Genomic DNA, 13,662 nt, shown 5'->3' with positions numbered 1-13,662 from the left:
TATTCATTATACCACATTTTGTCAACTTGAGAGACAACCATGCAAATGAAGAAACATATCAATTTTCTCCAAACTAAACTTCAAACGTGTTATGCTTCCTTATGATGCACTCAGTGTGGTGTGTATCGCATTCTGCTTCACTGCCAGCAATATTCCTTTGATATTTTTTCAAACATTTTGAATCCCAGATTTCCTTCATGTAAATTCATAGCAAGGGCAGTTTTACATCATCAATGATGCAGGAGGCAATTTAAATAATCTACCTCTAGTTATGTTATGTAAGTTTTACCAATTTTGAATACATTATCCATTTTGCATTTTATGAAATTGGATATAAAATCTGTACCAATGACCTTAGATCAATTTCTCATTGCGATAGAAGTAGTTGATATATCTGTTTTACGGAAAACAGTGAAATTTCACGTAATTTCCAATGTACATTCAACAGAATGCACAAACTGATTAAATATTTCTCTGTAATTTACATCAAATTTATTGTTACTTGCCTTTATGGGTCATATATTTGCAGTTTCGTGATTTTTTTCTGGCTACGTCGCCAATTTTGCAAAGTCAACATGTGAACTGCCATGTTTTTCTAGATAGAAACATATTATGGGCATTTTTTAAGTGTTTTTAATATTTAAAAAAAATGGATTTCCCTCAAGTGGATAAATTTTTATGGTTATTTTTAGAAAATGGAAAACAAAACAGAACTAGTGGCAAATGGTGGTCATAGACCACAAACCTAGCTGGGGCATGTTGGTGTTGTGGAGGTATCTGACCCCTACAAAATGTTCCAAAAATGCTCCCCTGGTCATGGGGTTTGTTTTCACCAAGTTTGAGTCCCGTACTCTAACAGATGTCCAAAAATTCAATTCTAAGATTTGACCTCAGATGACCTTTGACCTGACCTATGCATGATGTTCCATAATGTTCCCCTGGTCTTGAGGTTTGTTGTCACCATGTTTAAGCCCCGTACCTCTTACAGATATCCATAAAATGAAATTCTACGATTTGACCCCAGATGACCTTTGACATGACCCTTGCACAGTGTTCCAAAATGTTCCCCAGGTCAGTAAGTTTGTTGTTGTGGAGTTTGAGCCCTGTACCCTAACAGATGTCCAGAAAATGCATTTAGAAAATTTGACCTCTACATGACCTTTGACCTGACCCCTGCAAAATGTTCCCCTGGTCATGAGATTTGTTGTCACTGAGTTTGAGCCCCATACCCCTTGCAGATATCCAGAAAATGAAGTTATAAAGATTTTACCCCAGATAACCTTTGACCTGACCCCTGCAAAGTGTTCCAACATGTTCCCCTGATCATTAAGTTTGTTGTCACCAAGTTTGAGCCCCGTACCCCTTACAGATGTCCAGGAAATGTGTTTCTAAAATTTGACCTCTGCATGACCTTTGACCTGACCCCCGCAAAATGTTCCCTTGGTCATGAGATTTATTGTATTGAGTTTGAGCCCCATACCCCTTACAGATGTCCAGATAATGCAATTGTAAGATTTTACCCCTTAATGACCTTTGACCCCAATTCTGTGTGCAAGGTATGGGCACTGGGTAAAGCCGATGCACATGTGTAAGTGACGACATTGTGCTATGTAATATGTGGAAGAAGAAGCATTTTGAAGATATTTGGTTATATACCGAAAATGCCCCTTTAATGACATTTGATCCCAATTCTGTTTGCACCCTATGGGCACTGGATATAGCCGATACATGTGTGCAAGTTACGAATTGTAGGGTGTAATATGTAGGAGGAGAAGCATTTTGAAGTTTTGTTGCCAGAAGAAGAAAGAAAGAAGAATCGGAGAGCATTACAGTACCTAGCTGGGGGGTGTAAACCCCCCAGCTAGGTAATTAAACATTTACAAAAGGGAGAATTTTGGTCTCTAATGTACGGTCCTTAAAACAAGAAGATCGTGGACCAACCAACAGATATTTCTAAAACAAAACCAACCACCAAATAACACCTTCACCATATATTTACATCACCTTACCAAAGCTTGCTCATTTGCAATTATCAAATCCATCTTGTACAAGGCAAGAAGTAACACCAATCAATCTCATGTTATATATATAAGGGCAAGCAAGGCTTGTGAATGCAGTATTACATGTACCAGGTTCCACTGCATGCTCACCTGTCAGTGCAAAGTTCTTTAACCCCAATATGCTTGCACATTCATTAAATGACCTCTGAATGTATGGGGAGGAGAAAATAATACTCCCCAACATGAGGCCAACTCTAAAGCTATCCCCATTGAATGGAGGCTGTTGAACTGTGCAACTAGGGATAAGATCATTTTGGCTCATACCGCAAGTTCATTTGATCACAATCGGCTGAATACAATTAAATAAATGCACTCAGTGTCTGATGTACCAAAACGTATTTGTGAAAGAGGATGGCTGGGTGATAAAATAACAAAAACAGTACTCGGCACTTTGGAGAAAATAGGCCGCCTGCATGAAGAAACAAGGCTAAACACATAGGGAGTTGTCACTTGCTATTTACTAATCCAATGCAATGACTATGCCACGGTACAAGATGCCGGTTTATTGTGTGTCACTTATCATATGGTGGTTTGTCACTTTATGCCTGGTTCACCAAACATGACTTAACAGTAGTGACAATGATAATCTGATTTTCAAGATGGAGGTGTTTGGATAAATTTAAGGCCGTACTACACCCATATATTGGTTTGATTGGTCTAAAAAAATATTTTTTCATTTATAGCTAGGCGATATATGCACGGATCATGTGAAATAAAAATAATTATGAAAAAACTTTGTAAAAGTGTGTCTTTTCACCCATTTGTCTTAAAGTTGACTGGTTGGTAAGGGACGCTTATTTTTTAGCGATCCACTTTTTACGTCTGTGACAGGCGGCGTAGGAAGCGCAACACGTGACGTACGAGGCTGGCGAAGATACACTGACAGCCCCATTCAAACTACACGGTTAGCAATTACAAATAGAAAATTATCATACTTGCAGTGGGGTACTTTGTCGCATTACCCGACGGTTTTAAAGTAAGATAATTTTGCTTTGACACCACATAACAAATTTAGAATTCTTTGTGACGATTTCATGATTATGTGTTAAATCTAATGGCGACCTCAAAATTGGCGATATCGTTTCCATCACCGCCTGGTCTGTGATGTCAGCGGATGTCACTCTCCATAGGGATGGGCGATACCAGCTTTTGTCGATTGTCAATCTAGAGCAGTCAGGGGGTGGCGGCGAATTGTTAGAAAAAATAAAATTAAATAACAAAATTAAAAAAATGGCCGCGGAGCGCGCTTGCGCGACGCAGGAGGTTGTCTGAGGGAGGATGTTCCCCCCTCAGAAATAAGAAACTGGTGCAAAATGAAGATCTAATTGAAGCGATTTGGTGGACAATTTTGGCGCTATTACTCACGGCGTAAAATTTTAGTTTGGCGGCCGAATATTTGTGAAATGTGCGGTTCATGAAGTCTTTCTTGGACAAGTTTCCCTATTGTCGTGAGGCCTATAAATTGTTTTAAACATAAATCGTGAAAGAAGAAGCGAAAATGGCCACTTGTATATCGATTACGCAGGGGAGTGTAAAATGAAGAAAATTGAAGTGTTTTGGTGGACCATTTTGGTACTAGTGTGTAAAACTTTAGTTTGAATAAAAATTCCTTTAAAAAAGGAATGTGGCGCCCAATGTGAGCTGGACGGGATATGGTGAATTCCATGGTGATTAGATTTGGTATTATAATGATATTTTTAGGGAAGAGTAGAAGATGATCAAATACTGAGAGAAATGCTTCATGGAATGAAGCTGTATCAATTTATGATTATGTGGGGTGGGAGTTCTGTTTTGGGGGCCATTGTAGTGAGGATATTGCTTTGGATATTGAATATTGTTGAATTTCGTTATCAGGGCCTAGGGTATATGATGGATAACTAGAAGACACAAATAAGTAAGCTTCCCCTAGTCATCTATACACTCATTCTTGTCACACGACTAATTTCGACAAAGTCATGTAAACGTAATTTCGCTTTTTCACCCGACCTCCGTCCAGAAACAATCCTGAAATGTTGAAAACTTGGGGTCGGCGCACTCATGCCAGTTTATAAGGTATAGGCTACTCTGTGTCTTTTGTAGCCAACCATGTGGCTAAGAGAGGCTAGGAAATACTTAAACTAATACAAAACAATCATACCCTCCTTTCATATCAAACAATACCAAGAAATTGACAGGCCTGTTAAATCAAGGGTAAGATCGATCGTTATTCTTCATGAAACGGGCACAGCCCATTTTTATGTTATTAATTCTGCTTAAAATTAATTAATAAATAACAAAATTACGTCATAATTATGACTTTAAGTCGGCCATAGAACTCTATTTTAAACAGACAAAATAGCCATTGGGGTTTCTTTCACTTTACCTTGCTAGGAACCCATCCCAGCAGTTAGGCATATTACAATAAATATTATTTTTGCAAATTAACTTCTGACCTTCAACACAGTCATGTCTTCCAAATTTATTCCTTTCTCTGCTGACCAGGGTTGATTTTCGTTAATTAATGTTTTGTTTTTTATCAGAGATAGTCACCACAAAGATACTGAGCTGTATTCAAGCACATAAACCATTAGTGATTTCATGTTTGGTCAGTGGTTGTGTTGGTCAACTATAATTAATTGGTGTTTGTTTAGGATTAGGTGCACTGTGTGCAATCACTATATTATCAATAACCTCAATTAAACAATCATAGTGCAAAATTTGACCTTAATTTGCAAAGTATGAGTTTTTGTACTCACATTTTCAAAGGTCATTCAATGAATGCACAAATGTATTGGGGTTAAAGAACTGTGCCCTGATAGATGAGCATGTTGTAGATTCTTCACACTGTAAACAACTAGTTCATGTGCAAACATGTTCAAAACATACATAATTAGAATGGTCAAATGTCACCGCTCTATCGGGTTCTAAGAGGCGGTAAACTGGTTTAAACCATACAAAGGTCACGGGTTATTTGGTGTTTTTATAAGTCCATTAATTTTGTATTTTAAACAAAGAATATACACACATCATTTTATCCGTGCATATCAGAAAACAATAATAAAATAAAATCCTTGCATATTGTGGTTTTATTTCTGAGCTGGGCATAATTTTAGCAAAACAATTAAGGAGTAAATCTAGCAAGACTGAAATTAGAAGATTTCACAAAGTACATGCCTATATGTGGCCCCTCCGTAGAGGGCGCCACAAAAAGCCGCGAATTTGTTAAATGATGGTCCATGAAACCTTCCTTGGACAAGTTTTCCCTGTAAGCCTATACCGCAAATTGTGTTAACATAGGGCTTAAATTTGCAAATGTTGGAAGAAGAGCGAAAATGTTTATCCACTACGCATTTTTTACGCAAGGGTTAGTCTGAGGGGGATGTTCCCCCCTGAGAAGTTTGAAAAATTGGCAAGATGAATGTCGAATTGAAGCCATTCGGTGCATTGTTTTTACACTACTATTTGAATCAATTGCTTTAAACAGAAAAAAGGGCCCGAACTCAATTTGCAAAACTTGAGATTGGCAATTTACTAAAGCATGCATAAATCGATGAAGTCGGTATGGAGTCCGTCTTAATACTGACTTTGGTGGCAAAATGTGAGGGGCCCTGCATATCGGCGGACCCGCAGTAATTTTCACATGCTTTTAGGACGAGGACCCGCCTTCAAGCAATACCGAAAATAATCGCAGTCCTATATAGGACCTACTTCCAATCGTCCCGACTGTGCGATTATTTAGACATCGGCCTACTCAATTACGTGCAATTTAGTTTCTCTCCTCCTTTCCTTCATTTTTCTTCTCTTTTCTCCTTTCTTCCCTTCTCTTCTCTTTTTTTTTTTTTTTTGGGGGGTGGGCCGTCAGCCCCCTAATCCGCACTTTAAATGAGTCAATGTGTATGTTGGGGGGGAGGGGGTACTGAGGCCTACCACATTTAATAACGAACTTGCTTACTCTTTGTGGGATTTGAATCGCAACACAGGTAATAATAAAAACAGTAGCAAACTTCACTTTACTAACAAGATACAACAACTTTACAACTTTCTTTTTAATTAATGAAACAAAGCTTATTTTTGACTCAGAGTTTAATTTTAAGATGCTAGCGAAGTCAATAACTTTGCACATTCTTGGGTTCCTTTGTTTCCACTCTTGTTAAAAGAAGACATAAAACCTGATGATCAGCTGACTCTTTCTGTTGACAATTTAAGTTTAAAACATTATTAACACAATTTGTGTGTTGATTGTAAACAAAACCAATAGGCCTACAATTGGCTAGTTTCAAATCTTTCAGTAACATATTTTAAACCGTGTTTTTGTACTGAAAATATTTTGTAAAAGATTTGCAATTACTTTGATTGGGATCGAACATTGCCACTTTACAATGCTCAAGGTCACCAAAACTCAGATGTGTGAAATCCTTTTTGTTAAAAATTGTATGAAATCATCCCTCAGCGTAAACTAGTTTCTATACCGGGTACACTTCTAAATGTGAATGATACGGTAGGTAGCTGAAAAGTGTTTTGTGACGTTACATGTATACGTAGGCCTTCATTAGGAAAACAATTGTTATTTAAAGCACCGTAACATTTTTCAAAATCGGGATTTTTACCTAATTGTAATAAATATAACATAACAAACACACCCTGAAATGTTTTATCGTTTAGGCCTACATGCCCCGCCAATACCCGCCATGATGTGCTGCTGAGTGCATATCCCATAGACAATCCATTGGATTATTCAAAACGCGGTAGGCCTAGGCCTAGCGGTGGGCCTGGGCTGCGTAGATCTGGATCTGGATCATTTATACTCCAATAAAAGCAGTGAATTCTGCACCGGGATTCTGCATCACACTAGCTCACACTAGAGTTGGAGATAGTCTAGACCTACCACACAATTTATTCGCTACCTGAAGTCGCTAATAGAGAATGAGAGATTAGAATATTTGTTTTCAATTTTCTAATATTTTTTTCAATTTTTTCCATTAAATAATTCTTTAGGCCTATTCTGTCATGTCTGTAAAGTACGGTATCGTACGCCTACCGGTATCAGAGAATCCGCGGTATCGAGTATCGCGCAACCTTAGTCAAAGGTCAAAACCAATTATAAAAATATGGCGTCGATTTCGCCGGCTTATCTTCAAGCGAGCAGTGATTTTATCAGTTCCAAGTTTCACACGGATTTTTCATCTTTTTCTCAAAGTGGAAGGAATACACACACGCTACAGGTAAGTGACGAAACCGTTACTACACATGAAGTTTTAGGGTGTGTCCAACAGTTTAATATTGAGGTTTTACCATTGTGAACATACCGATTCACATTATTATCGTGTTTTGTAAGCTTTGCTATTTTCTCAGAAAACTGAGCAAAAATTCACGTAATACTGAAAATTGACTGTTTTGACTGTTCTTTAATTTCAACCGTATCAAACCTGAAACAAATGTGCTGCCTTGTGAACACAAATTTTGCATATCATTGTCAACTGGAAGGGGGAAAATAAGTTTAATTTCATTGATAACATGAAATTGATGCATATTTGTGTTTTCAAAGCTGTGCATAATTAATGCATTTCCAAAATAAAAAATATTTTGGTACTATTAGGGTCTGCCATTGCTGATAAATAAGTGTGTAAAGTGGATTCACGTCAGCAGTTCTGAAATTGCAAATATGATCAAAATTGTGATGGGGTCATCATGTACCTCTCTTTGGCTTGTACAATTAAAAGCATGTAAGCTACATTATTATCAATACCACCAATAGAACGAGAAGATTTGCCCCTTCATTTTGCATACCACTTTGACCAATTTTTTTTTTCTCATTTCTTCACAAAATGCAAAAACCCGCAAAAAAATGTGATGGGTGTAGTACCCCCTTAAGGGGGTTAAGAAGGTAGATAAATAGGGGGATACTAAGGATATGATCCAACAAGGGCGGTTCTCCCACTATAACTGGACTCTGGGGCTTTGGCAGTATCACTGTATACCGGTACTCAGCAATGCATGCTGACTTTGATGGGTAATACTGCAAGATTTGAGCATACTCACAGTCTTTGTGAAATGGGCCCTGGTCCATAGCCCAGCTAATATACAAATATAATGCCATCAGAGGCTTTTATTTTAAAAATTATAGGCCAATTATTATCTTCGAAGCGAGCAGTGATTTTATCAGTTCCAAGTTTCACACGGATTTTTCATCTTTTTCTCAAAGTGGAAGGAATACACACCGCTACAGGTAAGTGACGAAACCGTTACTACACATGAAGTTTTAGGGTGTGTCCAACAGTTTAATATTGAGGTTTTACCATTGTGAACATACCGATTCACATTATTATCGTGTTTTGTAAGCTTTGCTATTTTCTCAGAAAACTGAGCAAAAATTCACGTAATACTGAAAATTGACTGTTTTGACTGTTCTTTAATTTCAACCGTATCAAACCTGAAACAAATGTGCTGCCTTGTGAACACAAATTTTGCATATCATTGTCAACTGGAAGGGGAAAATAAGTTTAATTTCATTGATAACATGAAATTGATGCATATTTGTGTTTTCAAAGCTGTGCATAATTAATGCATTTCCAAAATAAAAAATATTTTGGTACTATTAGGGTCTGCCATTGCTGATAAATAAGTGTGTAAAGTGGATTCACGTCAGCAGTTCTGAAATTGCAAATATGATCAAAATTGTGATGGGGTCATCATGTACCTCTCTTTGGCTTGTACAATTAAAAGCATGTAAGCTACATTATTATCAATACCACCAATAGAACGAGAAGATTTGCCCCCTTCATTTTGCATACCACTTTGACCAATTTTTTTTTTCTCATTTCTTCACAAAATGCAAAAAACAAAAAAAAAAATGTGATGGGTGTAGTACCCCCTTAAGGGGGTTAAGAAGGTAGATAAATAGGGGGATACTAAGGATATGATCCAACAAGGGCGGTTCTCCCACTATAACTGGACTCTGGGGCTTTGGCAGTATCACTGTATACCGGTACTCAGCAATGCATGCTGACTTTGATGGGTAATACTGCAAGATTTGAGCATACTCACAGTCTTTGTGAAATGGGCCCTGGTCCATAGCCCAGCTAATATACAAATATAATGCCATCAGAGGCTTTTATTTTAAAAATTATAGGCCAATTATGATCTCAAGACTATGACCCGAGGCACTTGCATAGCATGGTTTTCAGATCATCAATGGCCCAGCAACAAATAAATTATATTTGAAGAAGTCACTATTTGTTACTGATCAGTTGTACATAGACATAGATATTTGCTACCATCTGACGGCACTGGACATGGTGTTGCTTGAATTCAAGGACGGAAGTCAATTCAATCAAATTTTATGTTTTCATTTTGAAGGTCTTTATCTCAAATTTAGGTCAGCCAATATGAACTTTCTAGTTTTGTGTGGAAACAGGTCAAAAATATGTATTATAAATTCATCAAAATATAAATATCATTTATGGACTTGCTGATAAAAAACATCCAAGTCACAGTCACGCGTATTCAATCTCGTCCCGGACATACTTGTATAGCACTAAACGTGACCAAACTATCGCATGTCCAATATATGTCCATCAATAGCTCAATAACACTCCACAGTTACCATTATATATACTTCAAGGACAGCCAGATTCATTTGGCAGATATTTCTATTCCAACGATGGCCTCTTCCACAAAAAGACATTAATTAAATTTGAAAAAATGCATCGCTGCATGTTATGAAACAAGCTGCTGGTCATTTTTTCATTTCATAAAGCAAGGTGGATTATAAATACAAGTACAATAATACAGTGTACAATAAACAGGAAAACACATGACGTTATTCAGTATGCAGCCATTGATTAGTTTGCCGAGCGAGGCCTTCAACAAAATCAATTAAGACAAGAAAATTGGATTCTTCACAACTATGCTACGATAAAATAATCTTCATTTCATCAAACATTTCACACATTTTTCCTTCCCTATGAATGAATTGTCACTTCTCACATACTTATTTCAAATTTGCCTCAAACTAGAGATAGATTCACCTAGACATGAATATAATGCTGCTTTTGTATTGAATATTTATTGCCTGTTTTACCAACAAACACAATTTTACAGCTAGTGCAAATAGTACTTTAGCTGTTCCGAATGAACTACTCATGTAAAACAAATGACGTTGTGCTTTAGTATTATGGTACAAAAATGCTCTCATGTCTCGACTTGTTCCACACATTCATCTGTTGCTTATTGAAAGCTGTTGAAGTGTCGTTGGATACCTGTGAAAGAGATTGATTTGACTACTATGTTTTTTGTATGGTTGTACTTTATGTATGGTGAAATATCTCTCAATGTGATTCTCAAAGCCGCTGTAACAGCCACTTCAATGGTGGTGAAGTGTTACTTGGTTTGTCCTCAAATTGTGAGATGTTATTACTTCATTGATATCCACATTTTATTATCCGACATTGCACTCACCAGGATAATAACCTGCTTGTGTTGTTCGATGTTTTCAAGAAATTAACCATTTTCAGTGAACACATGGTACAAGTGGTTTTGTACTACAAAATGGTTCACAAAAGAGTTCCATTTGCCAATGTCTACACATAAAAGTGGTTCAAATTTTGTCATAAAATGGTTCAAATTGTCCTACAAAATGGTTTGAAGGTCTTTCAAATTGTGTCATATAAAATGGTTCATATTGCCGATGTACTCAGAGTGGTTTAATTTCCTTCCCTCATACAAAATGGTTGTCAATGTATGCACACAAAGTAATTCAAATGTTACCTTATAAAATGGTTCAATTTGCCAATGTAAACAAAAACTGGTTGAAATTCTGTTATTCAAAAAGTCTTTTAAATTGTGTTCATGTTGTCGATGAATGTACGAAGTGGTTCAAATTTTGTCATTCATGGTTTAACTTGCCAAAATTTTGTACTGAAGTGGTTCAAATTCAATTATACAAAATAATTTTGCCAATGTATATAAATGAATATTTTCAATCACCAAGGAAGGTGATTATAATTGGACTAAATTATTATTCTGTTCAACTGGACTTATTGTTTTAGATGGCTACAGTATCGCGTCATGACGCATCATCAGGCCTTCTGATCTTGAATTAACTCTGTATTCTTGACCTGTGACCTGTGCGATACTATAGCCATCTAAAACAGTAAGTCCAGTTGAACAGAATTATAATTTAGTCCATCAATATACACAAAGTGGCTCAAATTCTGTCATAAAAATGGTTCAAGTTATTGATGTACACACAAAGTGGTTCAAATTGCCGACATGTGCAAATATGCACAACCTAGCATGTTCCCCAAGTTCAAACCAATACTCATTTATGTGTTTTGCTCATGCCACTTCATGTCCTTACTGAGGTTATAGAAGGGCCTGATGATGTCACAGAAACAAAGCGGAGAAACACTGTCATACATTTTGAAATGTTACCTGAGAAAACTAAATAAACAAGCAGTTGTACTGGATAATGTTTTGCAGAGTGTTGCACTTACCGGCTTTATCCACCGTAAATGGTACATCTGGCGTAGTAATCTCATATCCACAAACAGTGCTATATGCAGGTGAACAGTCATCATCGACAGCTTCCACTTGCACTATATTATCCAGAATAGCGCCCTCGTCTACTGTAACTTGATATGCGCTTTTTAAGAAGCGTGGGGCATTATCGTTCTCATCTGTTATTACTATGTGCACTTGTGTTCTGCAGAGGCAAGATAAAAAAAGACAGAGGTTAATCAGTATGTTCAGCAGGGCTGAACTGATCATCGGATCGGTTATCAGACCGGATCGGTAATATCAGACCAGATCTTGGTCGATATTCAGAACATCAATATCAGATATCGGATCGGTGGACAAAAGTAATTTTGGTTCAGATCTAATGTTAAGTATAGACAAACATGACAAACACAAATTTCATGACACCGATGGAACTTGCTATATTTGAATAGTTTTGGAAAGAAACAGAACATAATAATAATAGGAGCATGACAACAAGTAATTGAACAGCGTTACAACATCAATTGTGAGTTTTCTAGCTGCATTCGATCATGTTACTATTTCCCTCCTCATCTTTTGGAGGACACAGTCACTAGGATCCACAACATACTCATCTATCAGGGGCGCAGTTCTTTAATCCCAATACATTTGTACATTCATTAAATGACCTTTGAAAATATGGGTACTAAAACTTATACTCTGCAACTTGAGGTCAAATTTTGCACTATGATTGTCTAACTGAGGTTATTGAACTATGCCATTGAGATGAGGCCATTGTGGTCCATAGTGAGTCGACCATCACCAGGTCATCGTCAAAAGGCCAGGCTACTGCTAAAAATCACAACTTTGTCCGGTTGGCGCAGTGGTTGTTCCCTCACATTGCAGTTGCACCACTGAGGTCCCGGGTTCTGACGTATGCACTTGGTTTATCCCGATCCATGTTTGCTCTCACAGGATTTCTGCGGGATCTCCAGTTTCCTCCTGCTTTCAAAAATTGGTGATTAGTTACTTCACCAGTTTGCGCCGGCTTCGGTTGATGTGATCTGATTTTGATGATTCACCATGGCATCGAAATTACAGTGCTTTGAATCCTCCAAGATCTGGAAAAAAGCGCTATATAAATCCAAAATTTATTTATTTTATTTATGTATTTATTTACAACTACAATTATAGTCCATTTAGTCATGCAACCCTATACCATGTCTTGTCTCAAGTTGGAAGTACCTTCAGTGTGTTTATGCAGTTGCATCACCAGTGTACAAAAAAAAACAAACTTTTATATGTGTGTATATACTCCCCGCAGGATTAGGCTAGCCTGCACGATTTGAAACTGTCACTGCGACATCCAACATTATTGCATTACTCTTAACTTGAGATGAGACAAACTATAGTAACTTGTAAGAAACTTGAGTGTCTGTCTTCCTTATCAATTGGAGCAGAAGCAATAGTTGAATAAAATAAATACACCCTTCACCTTACAAATAGAGGTTGTGGGCAAGGAAAATCAATTTAATATTTCTTTTAATGTTTGTGCCCGTTAAGGTTAAACAAAGTGTTGAAGGGCTTTACCTACAGAAAAAATATATTATTACCTTATACGTAAGAAAATATGTCTACTTATCATGTGAAATAAAAAATCCGAGGAAAAAATGTGTGAAAATGTGTTTTTAGCCTATTTTTTAGCTCTTGTCAAGCACTATTATTCGATTTGTTTACAAGCGCCAAGCAACTGTCGTCTAGGAGAGTGATTGACATCTTTATTATTAGAGAAGAATGGAATCTGTATAGTTCATGAATATTCATGTAGTATTTATACAACCTGTATCCCAGCCATTTTGCTTAGCTATCATAATCGCTCATATAAGGCGCCCATATGATCCATGGTGTTAAACTGATATTCAGCAACTTTATATCTCTCGATCTTTGCGATCCGAAATATTGAATTTCAACTTTAGGCACATCTCTAGCAAGATAATTAAATACCTGTCACAAATATAGGTCTTGAAATGTTACTTGCAACGTTAAAAATGTGAATAGAGAACAAATCGGGTTCAAACATGCTTCAAAAATATGAAAGTAATTGTCAACGCCTACTACCAGAATAGCCGGAAGAGGGCAGACTTCA

General features: G+C 37.0%; 1 protein-coding gene across 1 annotated transcript in view; it reads right to left on the bottom strand.

Annotated features, from left to right (window-relative positions):
- The window catches only part of LOC140157379 (calsyntenin-1-like), a 258,270-nt gene that overhangs the window by 193,430 nt on the left and 51,178 nt on the right, over window positions 1-13,662 (bottom strand). Inside the window, exon 3 of the mRNA XM_072180555.1 lies at window positions 11,534-11,742. Within this exon, the coding sequence (XP_072036656.1) occupies window positions 11,534-11,742 (209 nt within the window). The remainder of the gene's footprint in view (window positions 1-11,533; window positions 11,743-13,662) is intronic.

The sequence above is a fragment of the Amphiura filiformis genome, chromosome 7 (genome assembly GCF_039555335.1).
Source record: "Amphiura filiformis chromosome 7, Afil_fr2py, whole genome shotgun sequence".
In the NCBI taxonomy this organism is placed as follows: Eukaryota; Metazoa; Echinodermata; class Ophiuroidea; order Amphilepidida; family Amphiuridae; genus Amphiura; species Amphiura filiformis.
Note: the sequence above shows the minus strand (reverse complement) of the source record. Positions and strands in the feature narration are given on the sequence as shown.